The 16,439-nt window shown below is 44.5% G+C and overlaps 1 protein-coding gene across 1 annotated transcript in view; it reads right to left on the bottom strand.

Moving 5' to 3' along the window:
- Positions 1 to 16,439, bottom strand: part of LOC140463212 (embryonic polyadenylate-binding protein-like) — a 51,343-nt gene that overhangs the window by 24,575 nt on the left and 10,329 nt on the right. Inside the window, exons 3-7 of the mRNA XM_072557001.1 lie at positions 16,175 to 16,368; positions 13,736 to 13,851; positions 11,830 to 11,969; positions 9,652 to 9,746; positions 8,490 to 8,627 (exon numbers count right to left, since the gene is read on the bottom strand). Coding sequence (XP_072413102.1) covers positions 8,490 to 8,627; positions 9,652 to 9,746; positions 11,830 to 11,969; positions 13,736 to 13,851; positions 16,175 to 16,368 — 683 coding nt within the window. The remainder of the gene's footprint in view (positions 1 to 8,489; positions 8,628 to 9,651; positions 9,747 to 11,829; positions 11,970 to 13,735; positions 13,852 to 16,174; positions 16,369 to 16,439) is intronic.

Genomic DNA, 16,439 nt, shown 5'->3' with positions numbered 1-16,439 from the left:
CTGGGACAACAAACACATCCTAGGTCAGGCGAAACAAAGACACACAGAAAAATTCTTAAAGGCACGGCATTCTAACCAGAACTGCATCAATAAACACATCAGCTTAGATCCTATCCACCTTCCCTTAAAAAAAACTGGAAATGACATCACCCACCTTAAGAAATCAAGACCTATAAATAGATTAGATTACACAGTGTGGAAACAGGCCGTTCGGCCCAACAAGTCCATACCAACCTGCCGGAGCACAACCCACCTAGACCCATTCCCCGACAATTACCCCTTCACCTAACACTACAGGCAATTTAGCATGGCCAATTCACTTAACCTGCACATTTTTTTTTTTGGATTGTGGGAGGAAACGGTGCACCCGGAGGAAACCTACACAGACACTGGGAGAATGTGCAAACTCCACGCAGAGTCGCCTGAGGCGGGAATTGAACCCCAGTCTCTGGCACGGTGAGGCAGCAGTGCTAACCACTGTGCCATCCACAGAGAGGCGGGACATACCACCAGCGCCTTGCCGGAGACTCTCACTGATGTTACCGAGGATAGTGATGAAAAGTCTGAAAACAAACCTTCTAGCTCAGCGAGCTAACTTACAGACTTACCACTGGAGGATGTTATGATGGATCATTCACTCAGCACTCATGGCTGATGATTGACAAAGATGCGACTTCAGCTTTGTCTTGCTGGGCTCTCACCTGGGACATTGGAATATACGTGTAGCCCCCTCCTTCAGTTTCTGATGTAATTGACCACCATTCAGGACTGGATATGGCCGGACTGTGCACTTTAGATGTAATCTGTTTGTGGTGGTGTCGCTTAACTTTATCTCTTGGTGCTCAAAATGAAAGTAGTCCTGTTTGGTAGCTTCACCAGGCTGACACCGCATTTTCAGGTGCTGTTCCTGGTATGCCCTCCTGCACTTTCCAATGAACCAGGGTTGATCCCCTAGCTTAATGGTGATGGTACAGTAGGGACATGCCAGGCCAGGAGGTTACAGACTGTGTTGGAATAAGTATGCCTCAAGCTCAAGTTTAAGTTTTAGATCTGTTCAAACTCAGTCCTATGTCAGTAGCAATAATGGCACACAACACAATGGACAGTGACCTCATGGTGAAGGTGGGACTGTCTCCACAAAAGACTGCACAGTGGTCACTTGTACCGAGCCTGTGATGGATGGACACGCCAGCATGTGGATTGGGAAGGATGAGGTCAAGGTCATGTATGGCTTGCCTGCTTGTTGGTTCCTTCATTACCTGCCACAGACCCAGGCTCACAGCATTGCTTCTCGAACCTCAGTCATGGGTACTGCTCCTAATCCAGTGATAGACATTGCGTTTATCCCCACACCTCCAGGATTAAGTCTGTGCCCTTTTCACACAACTCTCCCTCTGGTCAAGAGTGGATTCACCAGCTGGGGAGGTCCTTGCCCCCATTTAACAATGCAATGGGATTTCCTGGGGTCAGGAGTCAATGTGGGCTCCCAGAACTGTTCCTCTCCAATGGTATATCCCTGTGCCACCACCTTCTGGTACGACTGTCTGGAATAGTCTTAAAGTATGTTGTTATGATTGAGAGGGCACGACCATGCCAGGCTGTTATTGGACTACACAGTGGGACAGCTCACCCAAATTCCCAGAAAGCTGCTTTGGGGGTGGGTGGAGAATTTGCAGCTCTACAGAATTGTGGTGGCATTGACTTCGGCCCTGGAAGTGTTACATCTGGTTTAATTCCTTGTTTTGACTTCATAAATATTTGAAACAGAGTGATTTTGCTATACAAGGATGGAAACAGACCGTTTGGTCCAACCAGTTCATGTTACCCATGTTCTAAAATTAAACTACTCCTACTTGCATGCGCTTGGACCATATCCCTCCAAACCTTTCATATTCACGTACTTATCCAGATAGCTTACATCCACCATTTCCTCTGGAAGACATGTAAGAGCCAACCACATCACAATGGATCGGAATCACACGCTAGACCAGACCAGGCAAGCATGCCAGATATCCTTACTCAAACAATGTTGACTTATGAAACAATCTTCTGTTAGAATGGGACAAATTAAGCAATAACTTTTCATCTCAAACTATTTCTGCTGGGCTTGCTAATTCCAGCTTTTTACATCTTCATTTCAGATTTCCAGCATCTGCAGCAATTTGATTTTGCGCCGGAAATAATTTTGTTCCCAAGGGGGGTCCTTGATAGGAACTGGGAGATTCACAAAAGAACTTAACAGAATTTTCTTTGGCATGGCTATTAAAAAGGGTGTGAACTAAATGTTCCTATTGACAAGGTCAGAGAGAGGACTGAAGTGAACAAATTCCACCAGAACAAAAACTGGATTCAGTCAAAAACATGTGAATTTCTGGGGACAGTTCAGGGAGCAGGAGAAAGATGAAGAGGGGGTATGGAATAGATTAACTGGGATTACCCCAGTGATAAGGAGCCTACATGGGAGGGACAGGAGAAACTGGGACGACAGAAATTTTTAAACCGTTCAGCATCCTTTTTAAAATAGTAAGATTATCAGAACAGAGAACATTACAGCACATAACAGGCCCTTCCACGTTATTGAGCTGACCTGTGGAACCAATCTGAAGCCCATCTAACCCTACACTATTCCATTCTCGCCCATATGCCTATCCAATGACCATTTAAATGCCCTTAAAATTGGCGAGTCTACTACTGTTGCAGGCAGAGTGTTCCTTGCCCTTACTACTGAGTAAAGAAACTCCCTCTGATATCTGTCCTATATCAATCACCCTCAATTAAAGATATGTCCCCTCGTGCTAGCCATCGCCATCCTCAAAGGCTCTCTGTCCACCCTATCTAACCCTCTGATTATATGTCTCTATTAACTCACCTCTCAACCTTCTTCTCTAACAAAAACAGCCTCAAGTCCCTCAGCCTTTCCTCATAAGGCTTTCCTTCCATACCAGACAACATCCTAGTAAATCTCCTCTGAACCCTTCCCAAAGCTTCCACATCCTTTCTATAATGCAGTGACCAGGACTGTACACAATACTCCAAGTGCGGCCGCACCAGAGTTTTGTGCAGCTGCAGCATGATCTCATGGCTCCAAAACTCAGTCCCTCTACCAATAAAAGCCAACACACTGTATGCCTTCTTAACAACCCTATCAACCTGGGTGGCAACTTTCAAGGATCTATGTACCTGGACACCAAGATCTCTCTGTTCATCTACACTACCAAGAATCTTATCATTAGCCAAGTACTCTGAATTCCTGTTACTCCTTCCAAAGTGAATCACCTCACACTTTTCCACATTAAACTCCATTTGCCACCTCTCAGCCCAGCTCTGCAGCTAATCTATGTCTCTCTGTAACCTACAACATCCTTCTGCACTATCCACAACTTCACCAACCTTAGTGTCATCCACAAATTTACTAACCCATCCTTCTCCACTCTCATCCAGGTTGTTTATATAAATGACAAACAACAGAGGACCCAAAACAGATCCTTGTGGTATTCCACTAGTAACTGAACTCCAGGAGGACCATTTCTCATCAACCACCACTCTATCTTCTTTCAGCTCGCAATTTCTGATCCAAACCACCCTCAATCTCATGCCTTTGTATTTTCTGCAATAGCCTACCATGGGGAACCTTACCAAATGCCTTACTGAAATCACCAATTTTTCTCCTAATCCACCAATTTGATCATCTTCTGAAAAAACCCAATAGTTTTGACTATCTCTAAGCAACTTATTCTTCCCAAGACAATTATAAATCCTATTTCTTATAACCCTTTCCAATACTTTACCCACAACTGAAGTAGGGCTCACAGATCTATAATTTCCAGCGTTGTCTCTACTCCTTGTTCCTCTAGTCTTCTGGCACTGCTTTCTGAAGCTTTGATACAGGATCACAGTAATGGATTCAATATGCCCTTTTAGGACAGGGACATGGTGGAGTTTTGTTTTCTCTGCCTCAATGGAGTGGAGGTTGGTCAAGGAGTATTTTTTTTTATAAAGGTTATAGATTCCTGAGGGGTAGGAGTTTGTAAGGTTATTGGGGGTAGACGGGGTGTGGTATTCTGAATACCAACAGACTTGCCCTGATCATAACCATTGATAGAGCAGGCTTGAAGGGTTGAACGGCCTACTGCTACTCCTATTTTGTACCGTCATAGATATGTTTGAAATTACAGACAGGGTAAATCTTCACTGGATAAGACTGGGCTTAGAAGGGAACTGGGTGAAAGTGAGCACTGCAGATGCTGGAGATCAGAGTCGAGAGAGTGTAGGGTGCTGGAAAAGCACAGCAGGTCAGGCAGCATCTGAGGAGCAGGAGAGTTGGTGTTTCGGGCATAAGCCTCTGAATCAAGGCTTATGCCTGAAACGTCGATTCTCCTGCTCCTCAGATGCTGCCTGACCTGCTGTGCTTTTCCAGCACCACAGTCTTATAGACTTTGAAGGAAACTGTTCTGGCAAGAGGCTTCACTTGAACCAGCAACCTGATTAACACAAGTTGTGGAGAGGGCTTAAAAGTCAATCACAGGAGGGTTCCAGAGACAGGCAACCTAGGTTTCAAAAGCAAAAAGGATCTGACAGCATCGCAGCTCTTCAGGAAGGCACAGTTCTCAGAGAAAAGCAAAGAGAGTCAAAGGAGGAAACATGGGAAAAAAGACAAAATTAATGGTTCTCCATACAAAACAGGCATACCATTCAGAACAAAGTAAATGAATCAACACCACAAATTGAGGTTAAAGGGTATGGTCTCATGGCCATGGAGACATGGTTACATGGAGATTAAAGCTGGGAAAATAATTATTCAGAGGACAGGCAGGAAAGGGTGGTGGGAAAGCTCTGATGGTATGAGATGGAAGCAGTGAGATAGCAAATCATTCAGGATCAGGTGTAATAGACCTTATTGAGGCAGAAATAACCAGGGATAGATGACTTTGGTGGGCACAGACTATGGGCCACCTACCAACAGCTACATTAAACCAGAAGGTAATGAGGCTTGTTAAAGAGACAATACATTAATTGAGAGTGGTTTTAATCTTGGGAAAAATCAAAGTGGCAGAGATAGCCACGAAGAGTTCAGAGAATGCACGCGGGATAGTTTCTGAGAACAATATGTTGTGGCTGCAATCAGGCTATTTTGGATTTGGTAATGTTTAATGATGCAGGTTTAACAGGCAATCTCAGTGAAAGACCCCCCCAAGGAAACAGTAAGCACAAGGTGGGATTTAACTTTCAGTCTGGAAGTGAGAAAATGAAGTTGGAAACAATTGTGCTCAACTTAAATAAGGGCAATCACAAAGGAATAAGAGTAGAGTTGACAGGAGTGGACTGGGAAAGGAGGAGTTTAACAGAAATGTAATGGTTGAGGCACAATAGAGATATTGAAGAAAATAGTTTATGGCTCATAGCAAACATCCACCCCAGTTGGGAAAAGGGGTTGAGGAAGGAAAGAGGTTGATCACAGTTAACATACGGAGACAGCAAGAGCGCTTACAGGATGAGGCTGGAAAAAAAATGATGGGCAGCCAGGAAATGACAGTTGAATAAATACTTTGCATCAGTCTTCACAAGAGAAAACATGATCACCTTGCCAAAATTACCAAATATTCAAGGGGTAAAACTGGGATTGAGGGTTTGGGAGGGAATGAGTGAACAAAAAAAGAATAGTTTCATTAATTTCTCTAAGGCCTGGTAAGTTCCCTGGACCTGATGGGTTGGATTAAGATATTAAGAGGATGCAGTTCCAAAAATAATGGACGCAATGGTAATAATCTTCAAGAATCTTTCGATTCTGGAAAAGACCCAAAGGGTTGGAAAACGGCCAATGTAATTCTCATTTTAAAAGGGAGATCTGAAACATGTAATTATACCCTAGTTAGTTTAAACCCTAACATTGTGAAAATGTTAGAGTCTATTATAAAAGGATGAAATAGCAGAGCATTTCAAATTACATAATATAATCAGACGACATGGTTTCATGAAGGGGAAAATCATGCCTGACAAAATTCCTCCAGGTGGTACAAGCAGGATAGAGAAAGGGAGACTGGTAGATGTAATATCAATTTCCAAAAGACACTTGATGCAGTATCACACATTAGGCCACAAGCTACGAGCCCATCATGTTGGAGGTTGTACAATAGCATGGATACAGGACAGAGACTGCTGCAGCACAGAGGGATTCAGGGTTCCAAGTACATTAAATCACAAAAATAAATCACATTTGGCAGATAACAGAGGAAGCAAGTGAAATGTTGGCCATTATTTCAAAGGGAATGGAGTATTAAAACTGGAAAGTCTTCCTAAAAATAAACAAGGCACACACACTTCAACTACACCGAAAATACAGTGAAGAGTTTTGTAGTTCTTAACCAAGGAAACCTATCCTGGTGTCGGAGGTAGTTCAGAGAAAGTCCACTAGGTTGATCCTGAGCATGATGGGATTTTTCTTTCATGAGGAGTGGTTACGTAGGTTGGGCCTGTCCTCTTTGTAGCTTAAAGGAATGGGAGCCAACTTTGAGGGGGTTGACAGGGTAGATGTTGTCTCCCATTATGATTCCGGATTCAGATTTCTGAAGGGCTTATGCCCGAAACGTCGATTCTCTTGCTCCTTGGATGCTACCTGACCTGCTGCCCTTTTCCAGCAACACATTTTTCAGCTCCCATTATGTGAGAATCTAAGACTAGAGGGCATAATCTTAGAACAAGGGGTCACCCATTTAAGACAGAGATAAGGAGGAATTTCTTCTCTCGAAAAGGGTAATGAAACTGTGAAATACTTTACTGCAAAGGGCTGTCAAGACTTTTCCAAGCTGACAGAATGATTTAGGATTATCTGATTAGCACATTGGACCAAATGGCTTTCTGGACCTACAGCTAACGGTGAAGACACTGAATCATGGTGGATCTGAAAAGGACAGATATTTCTAAAATGGTGACGCATTATACATAGGGGGCACTCAAACAGTCCAGGTACAGAAACCATTAAAAGGTCAACAGAAAATAATGGAAGCAGCCAATGGATTGGTGTTCCCATGCATCTTCTGTTCTGGTCTTTCTAGGTGGTGGTGGTCATGGGATTGGGAGGTTCTGCTTCTTGTAGATGGTACTCACGGCTACTACGGAGAGTCAGTATTGGAGGGAATGCTTGTCCACGCTGTTTAAGAATGATTTAATTTGGAATGAAAATGATTCGAGAGTGAAATATTCCCAATCTCCCCAGTGACAAGAGGGTCCGTAAAAAGAATAGAAATTTGAGTGAATCAGCAAAAAAAAGAGAGGAGGACATAGGTTTGTTAAAATTAGGGAGATGCAATAGCAAAAATTGGTATTAATTGCTAACCTTAATCCAAGAGACCCAGGTAATGGTCTGGGGACCCAGGTCTAAATCCCAAAGCAGGCGATGGAATTTGAATTCAATGAAAAAAATCTGGAATTGAGACTAATGATGTTCACAAAACCATTATTGATTGTGTTATGGACCAGGCCAGACCCCCTCAAAACATTTCAAGTAGCCCAGCCCCTAACTCGGTTCGGGTGTTTTAAGTCGGTGGAACATGGATATTCCAGGAGGGATGCAGCTCGCCCAATCACTTCGTTTTAAACAAAGCAGAATTTATTTACAAGATTGAAACACACAAGAGAACAGAATACTGAATAACTTAATCTATTCGAAAACCCAACAGATTTAATGATGCTGTTCCAAATACTTGCAACAATCCCCATAAACACTCCTTGGCACAAAAGGTAAAATCAAACCCAGGGTCTGACAGGAGAGAAGTCAGAGACAGGGAGGGTCAGCATGGTCCTGCTTCTCTCGGGTCCAGCAGCTTCACAACTGACTGCCTGCTTTCAGTGAACAGCCAGACCAAACCAAACCAGAGAAAAGCTGAGCTGGGAGAACTGGCTGCTCCCCTTTCATTGTACAAGTGTTTCTTTTCAACTATAAAGCCTTTTTCCTGAGGCAGTATCTGTTAGCCATAATCAAATTGGCCTTGAAACCCTACAAACTTAGACTTTTTGGAGTATGTGTCTTTCAAAGCTTCTCTGAAAAAAAAAAGCCAAGGACAACATAACATGTTAAAGGAGCAGCATCACCACAATTGTTGGAAAAAACCTACCCGGTTCACTAATGTCCTTTGGGGAAGGAAACTGCAATCCTTGCTTGTCTTGGCCTGCATGTGACCCCCAGACCCACAGCAATGTGGCTGGCTCTTACCTACTTGCCCAGTATGGCTATAAAGCCTGTGACACCTGCCTCGGTTTTGCTATACTCAGGGTAGTGTAACCAGAAAGGGAAGTGGAAGGATCTTTAACAGTAACTTTCAAAATAAATAAATATACGGAAATGCTTTGCAGGAGATAAAAGAAAAAAAGAGAAGAGAACAGTTGTGTGGATTAATCAGACAACTCTTCATTTGAGCCAGTACAGTCTGGATGGGCCAAAAGCCTCCGTTCTGAGATTGGGTTGTTACCACACAGGAACAGACAACACTGACCTGATAGCGGCTGTTTCTCTCTTGCTTCATCAACTCAAACCTGCGTTTCAGCTCACACTGTCGCTCCATCTTCTTCTGTGCACGGCCAACATACACAGCTCGGCTATTAATCTCTTTGCCATTCATTTCAGCCACTGCCTGAATACGAGAGAGAGAGAGGAGGGAGGACTGGGTAGCATTTTGGAGATGGGCTGGATCCAGCCCTCGCTCACATAGAGAGCATGACTTGCGACCAGGCGCCCATATCACCACCAAACAAGTTTCAACCTTACACATAACATCCAAAACGATAGACCGATTCAATGCAATGCAATGGCCAGCTAGACTCAATCCATTAGAACAACTCCACTTGCAGGAGGATGAATGACCAGAAGGCACAAGTAGAAAAGCAACCACCAAAACAAGAAATTTATATTTAAAAAGGAAGCTGACAAATTCTCACCTTGCTGCACGAGGGGGTGGTGGAACCAGGTTAAACAGGAACTTTCAAAATGGATATTGGAGGAATACTTGGGGAGAAACGGAGAAGTTTTCAATCCTCTGATGAAACAGCAGGGGGACTGAGAACAATTGGATTGTTTAGTTAAAAGACCCAGCATTGACAAGATGGGCTGAATGGTCTCCCTTGTTGCAAAATTACAGAACATGAAATCCAACTGCATAAAATGATCTGAAGAAATGTTAGCTGTTTCGCTCTCCACTAAAGCTACCAAACCTGCTGACAGTCCCCAAAGGCAATAGGCTATTTACAATGAAACGTATTTTGACACCTTCAGATCTGAGAGCTTTGCACACGAACAGCCAAAATAAACAGAGGTAAAAGGAAGGTCGGCAGATGCTGGAGATTAGAGTCGAGAATATGGTGCTGGAAAAGCACAGGTCAGGCAGCATCCGAGGAGAAGAGTTGACGTTTTGGGCAAAAGCCCTTGATCAGGATGAAGGGCTTTTGCCCAAAACGTCGACTCTCCAGCTCCTCAGAAGCTGCCTGTCTGCTGTGCTTGTCCAGCACCACACTCTCCAGTCACAATACATTGTCATTTCATTTTTCTAGATTTACACCACGGCCTGGTTACAATATTCAAGGGACGTCACAAAGCAGCAGTATATTTAGCCATGCACAATTCCTGACGGTCATCTGGAAGAAATTCCAGAAAATTCTCACCTTGCGAGCATCTTCATGCTTTTCAAAGTTGACAAAGCCAAATCCCCTGGAGCGACCTCGCTCATCCGTCATCACCCGAACACTCAGTGTCTTCCCTTCAGAGAGGAAAAGGGTCTTGAAGACTTATTGATGCGATTGACTTAACACCACAGATATACTGAACAGACTAAGACCAATTTAACCCAGATCTCTGCCCTCCTCTAACTCCAGGCATTAGTGTAGACCTGATTGCCTTCAATTCCCCAGGGGCTAATCACTATCATCAGGGGTAGGCAGGAATGCAGAGTAATCAGATCAATGATTATCTTATTGAGTGGCACAACTGGCGAGAGGGACCAAATGGCCTATTCCTGCTCCCAGTTCACATACAAACCTCTACTCCTCCCTCTCCCTTCATGGAGGTGATTTTTGAGCATGGGTGAAAGAACACAATACGCGGTTATAAAATCCTGCTGCCCACAGTGACCATGTAGGGAACCTAGAAAACAGGGAGGCAATTGAAAAATAAAAGAACTCAACCAATTGGCACTGAGACAAGCAGCTGCCTCTTCCCTAAAAAGGGCACAAATGTCAGGATTTTGTTCCCAGAAAGCTGCACGTTCTCAAAATGTGGAGCAATGTTTGGATACAAGGGAATTAAAGGGGGTGGGGTGAGTTTTGAAGGTGGAGTGAAGTTTGGATAGATCATACACGGCTGTATTGAAAGATGGAACAGGTTCAAAAGGGCCAAAATAGCCTCTATGCTCCTCTTCACCACATGTGGAGGTGGAACAGTGTTACTGAGACATCACTTTGGGCTGATTGTTCTGAGCGTGCACAACATCTTTAAATGCTGTGTCCATCTTGGACAGCTTTGTCAAACATGGGGCAGTGGAGGGGAGGGAGGAGAGAGAGCAAAGATAGTCACAGGATGGTCAGGGGTGACAGACTATTCTCTTTTGTTCCATTTCAAAGGGAATGGAATATAAAAGCAGGGAGGTTTTACTAAAACTATGCAAGTTAAGACACAGCTGGAAAACTGTGTACACCTCAAGCCTGAAGAAAATCAGTTTGTTTTCCCTCATTAGTTGCTGCAAGCTGTGCTCTTCGCCAATAACATGTGAACCAGTCACTCTGTGTCCCCTACAACCAAAAGTTCCTGAAGGAAGATGGAGGAGCAGTAAGACCCGAACAACCCAAAAGAATCATCCCAGCAAACACTGTGGACAGGGGCATTTCCGATCTTTCCCTCTGCCCATTACACCTTTTCTTGTGTCTGACCCTCCCCATTTCTAATCTCCTCAAACGCAGGCGTCTGTGCTATTTAACTCTAACCTCATGAGCATTCCCAATCATAATTACCCCATTATTGGTGGCTTCAGTTGCTTCAATTCCACCCAACCACCTCCCTGCCGCCACCACCACCACCACCCACCCCCGCCAACCCACCCCCGCCAACCCACCCTTACAGGTTTAAAAAAAATCATGAGGGGCCTAAGATGAATAGCCAAGGTCTTTTCCCTCAGGTAGGAAGTCTGAAACTAGAGGGCAGAGGGTGAAAGGGGAAAGATTTAAAAGGGACCTAAGGGGTAACTTTTTCATGCAGAGCATGGTGCATGCATGGAATGAGCTGCCAGAGGAAGTGGTGGAGGCTGGTGCAGTGACAACATTTAAAAGGCATCTGGATGGGTGTATGAATAGGATAGGAAGGGTTGAGGGGGATATGGGCCTCATGCAGGCAAATGGGACTAGTTTTGTTTAGGAAACCTGGTCAGCATGGACGAGCTGGGCCGAAGGGCCTGCTTCTATGCCATATGACTGACTCTCCCCTTCACTGTCCTCCTTTTAGACACTTCTTTAAAAAGCTAAATCCGAGTAAGCATTTGCCGATCTAACCCAATGTGTCTTAGGCAGTTTAGTGTCTTATTTGGCTTTATAATACTGAAATGCCTTGGGTTATTACATTACAAAGGTACTTTGTAAATACAATCAGAGTTGTTGATTGCAGACCTTCTTACAGAATATTCGCTGAACTCAAACCTGGATACACAGTCTTGAACAAAACCCAATTCCCTGCCGCCAAGAACAGAAAACTGCAATACCATTCACTGCTCATTGACTGAGTCGCTGTCACCTCAAAACAGTTGTCAAGGTGATTTTTGAAGCTGCTGTGGTCTTGCAAGAAGAACTCAAACTAACCAAATGCATTGAAGATCTCTCGCAGTCTGGTCGCATTCATATCCTCCCCAAAATTCTTGATATAAAGGTTGGTGTATTCCAAAACTTTACTTCCAAATTCCGCTTCTCGCTCCTTATGGGATTTGAAGTGACCCACAAACCTTTTACAAACACAAATACCCAAAATTAGTCTGGAGGGAAACAGCAGGTAGGGGCAAGGGGAGAGATCAAAAATACATCTTGCAGAATGTTCCTCCGCACAAACCGATCGCGGCAACGCTTCAGCATTCTGTCACGGCCTAGCCCCTGACTGAAGTAACAATTCAGTAGGTCAGCCACGTTACCCTGACTTGTGTTTTGCATTTCACTGAAAATGACGTTACTGAGAGTCACTGCTTTCTGTACATACAGCTCCATCAATTTTTTTCATTAAAAGGAAAGTCCTCCACAGTTCACAAGACAGACACAGTCGGAGTCTGATAGATGATGTTCCATCTGAACACTGGCCAGAATGGCTTATGTAAAGATCCTGACATGTGTGCAGCCCAGAAAAGACCTCAATAAACATGCAACAGTCAATTCAAGGAAGCTCTGGCTTGGACTGGAGAGCAACCAATGCTGGCCAAAACGCAAGAGCTGAGGATCAGCAGAGCTGGAGTTCAATTCATTCAACTTCCTCACAAGCGTACAATGGAGTTTTTGCAACCTCCCACTAGGGAGCCAAAAGGAAACTCTCCCCATATCGTGGTCAATATTCAGTCCTTGAGCTCTCTATTCATCACATTGCTGCTTGTGGGATCTTGCTGTGCACGGATTGGCTGCATTCCCAATAGCAAAGCAGATCTCGAAATCTCTGGACAGAGGTTGTCAACATTAACGGGTCAACAATATGATGGGGGGGGGGGGGGGGGGGGGGGGTGTAGGAAAGGAAACAGTTATTTGTGGTGATAGAGGTATGCCTCCTGGATGGAAGAACCTCAACTTGTAAACAAAGCATTTTTTACTTGGGATCCAGAAAATACTCTTATAATCCATGGATCCATTCATCCAACATGGCCTCAGTCAGAAAATTTAAAATCAATTTCAAACAGCAAACTTTGGACCAGAATCAGAAATTACTGAAAAAGTGCACTGTGGGTCAGCTCAGGGATGAGGAGGAACAAGTGAACCTTCAGGTAGAATACAATTTTTTAAAAACCCAGCAATTACTGAACTGTCTGCACCTTGTCACATTGGAGCCTCGCGGTCATATGAGCAAACACTCCTGTCTGGACATGTATAAAATACCCAACTTATGTTTTTGAAAATAAAGACAGCATCTTCGATGCAACTTCAGGACCACATGTATTTATTTAAAATCAATGTATGTAGGCTTATTCTCAACATCTCTGCAAGATCAACACCTTCAAGGATAGTCAGAACAGCACCTTGTCAAAACCAGATGAAAGGGAAGACTGCAGATGCAGGAGATTATAGTGGAGTGTAGTGCTGGAAAAGCACAGGTCAGGCAGCATTCGAGGAGGAGAGGCCACATTTTGGGCAGAAAACCCTTCATTAGGAATAGTCCTTTCGCCTGAAACATCGACTCTCCCACTCCTCAGATGCTGCCTGACCTGCTGTGGTTTTCCAGTACTACATGCTCGACTCTGACCCCCTACGCGGGTAGGTCCTCACTTTCTCCTACCCGCGTTTAACCTTATTGCGAAACCTCTTCCAAGAATGCCTACATTGAAAAAGTTTTCCTTCTCTCTCTACAAGGATTTCCGTGAGTCTCTCTCTCTCTCTCTCTCTCTCTCTCTCTCTCACTGCAAACCCCTTGCCAAAGCTGCCAATGCATAGCCTTGGTAGGTGACAATCAGTGGTTTTGTGCGTTTGAAAATGAGGAGAATCAAAGGAACACACTCGGTTTGGCCTGCCCCAGACTTACACTTTCCGATCGTTCAGTAACATTCCATTCATCGTCTCAATGGCATGGGTTGCAGCCTCCTGCGTTTCAAAGTGTACAAAACCGTATCCTTTTGATCCACTCTCATCGCTGACGACCTGCACAGAGAAAAGTTCTTAAATTGAGAAAGCATAAGGTGCATCCTTTGGTACACCATCCCTCTCTCTACACATTCAAAAAAATCTGTGCCTCCATTTGAACTGTCAGCCCCAATGTGTCCAGAATTCCATTCACTGGACAACATTGGACAAATGCACAAGCTTATCTGAAGGGTCATCACTGGACCCAAAACATTAATGGTTTTCTCTCCATAGATGCTGCTAGACTGAGATTTTCCACCAATTTCTGTTTTTGTCTCTATCTTATCGTTTCCAAAGCCCCACAAAAAACCCACCCCTCCCTCCCCCAAATACCCTTACGAGTACTTGGTTTACTGGGAAGGCAATGGTCTGGTGGTATTATCACCAGGCGATTAACCAAGACCAGCTGATCCTCTGTGGATCTGGGTTCAAATACCACCACAGTGGAATTTGAATTCAATAAATAAATCTGGAATTAAGATGGGATGACTGTGAAACCATCGCCAATGGTCAGAAAAACCCATCTGGATTCACTAATGTCCTTCAGGGAAGGAAATCTTCAATCCTTACTTGGTCTGGCCTACAAGTGACTCCAGACCCACAGCAATGTGGTTGACTCAACTGCCCTCTGGGTAATTAGGGATGAGTAATAACTGGGGGCTTAGCCAGTGGTGCCCATATCCCGTGAATGAATATTACTGGATCAATTCCATTTATAACCCTGGGACTTCCATACAGCTGCAGTTACAAGATCCCTGTGCTATTAACCTTCAGTGGGTAACAGGATCATTTTTCTCCTTCTAGTTAGTGGCCGCTCTCAATAACTTGACCCGACTTCTAACCTAAGACAGTCCCAGACACATCAGTCCCCACAATTACTCTCATCTGCAAGTGTTAATTACTAAAACTGTAAACAATAGGGAAATTCAGATGTGGCTAACCGCACTTAAGTAACAAAGTCAATAGACCTACAATCTCAATGCTCATGTGTACACAGTGTGTGCACATCATACTCAACTGTTATGGTGTAAGAGGCTATTTGACCCATTGTGTCTATACTAGCTCATCGAACAAGCATGACCCAGTGCCAATCCCCTGCATTATTCCCCCTCCCTTTGCACTTCATTCTCATTCAAACTGAATGCCTCAATAGAACCTGCCTCCACCACTTTTCCAGACAGTGCATTCTGTAAATGCTGCTCCCCATCAACGCTCCTCCATTTTGTACCCAAATTTTAATTCCCTCAGCTAGCAAGACAGGATTTGACCCATGTCAACAAAACCTCACCCAGGCCTGTGAAATACCAACCAGCAGCAGTAGCACTAAGCCAACATTAAATCATTGTGACTGCTACATTCCCTCAGGCACTGAACCCATGACATTACATCGTACGCACAGTCAGGCGGCTGGCTGAATAACTGGAACCAAAACCACAATTCAGGATTGTCACAACTCCTACTGGACAGCAGGAAGTAAAGGCTTTTCCCAGTCAGACAGGGATAGGCCGAGGTAAGCGATCACATGTTCCTGAATCCCAGGATAAGGCTATGGGACTGCCAGTAGATTAACAACACTAATACAGAGCTCAAAGTTTGGGAGAAGATTTGTAGCTCGAGTGCTCGTTGTTGTGGTTCTGTTCACCGAGCTGGGAATTTGTGTTGCAGACGTTTCGACTGGGACAACACTACCATTATAGGGCAAGCCAAACAGAGAACAGCCAGGGAATTCCTAGAGGCATGGCACTCATCCACAGACTATCAACAAACACATCGACCTGGACCCCATATACCGACCACTACAGCGGACAGCTGGAACTGACAACCGGAAGCGGCAGAGACAGGCCACTATAAATGCCGGAGGAGACAGCACAGAAGCGCTTCACAGGAGGCTCCCAAGCACTGAGGATGTCACCTAGACAGGGGACGAAACGTCTGCAACACAAATTCCCAGCTCGGCGAACAGAACCACAACTAATACAGAGCGAGCTGTTGTCTTCCAAGTCATAGCTTCAAACCAAGGCTCTGCCTATCCTCAGGTAATCAGAAACAATCGCAGTAGCTCTTTCCTAAGGCAGCAACGAAGTTCTCCTCTCTTGACCCGGGATATTCAAAATGTCTGTAGTAAAGGGGTCATTTGGTCATTACCATATTACTGTCTGCTGTGCATAGCCTAGTAGCCAAACTGCGAGTCCAGTGACTCCTACAGAATGTCCTGCAGTCATGAGAGGCGCTATAGAAATGCAGGTCTTTCACGACATATCAAGGTGAAGCTCTCTGGGTGGCAGACACGCAACACAGGGAGGCGGTGATGTTGTTGTAAACTCACCAGGCAGGCTCTTACCTTGCAGGATAGAATATTGCCGAAAGCAGAGAAGGTATCATACAGAGCCTTGTTGTCAATGGACTCATCCAGGTTTTTGATGAAGATGTTGCCCACGCCTGATTTGCGCAGAGAGGGATCCCGCTGAGACCACATGATACGTACAGGGCGGCCCTTAATCACTTCGAAGTTCATAGTGTCAAGGGCACGCTCAGCTGGAGAGAGATGGATGAGAGATTACTGGCCATGTGGAAACTGACCTTTGGTCCAACCAGTCCATGCCAAA

Source organism: Chiloscyllium punctatum, chromosome 37, assembly GCF_047496795.1.
Source record: "Chiloscyllium punctatum isolate Juve2018m chromosome 37, sChiPun1.3, whole genome shotgun sequence".
Lineage (NCBI taxonomy): Eukaryota > Metazoa > Chordata > Chondrichthyes > Orectolobiformes > Hemiscylliidae > Chiloscyllium > Chiloscyllium punctatum.
This window is presented reverse-complemented; position numbering and strand designations above follow the sequence as displayed.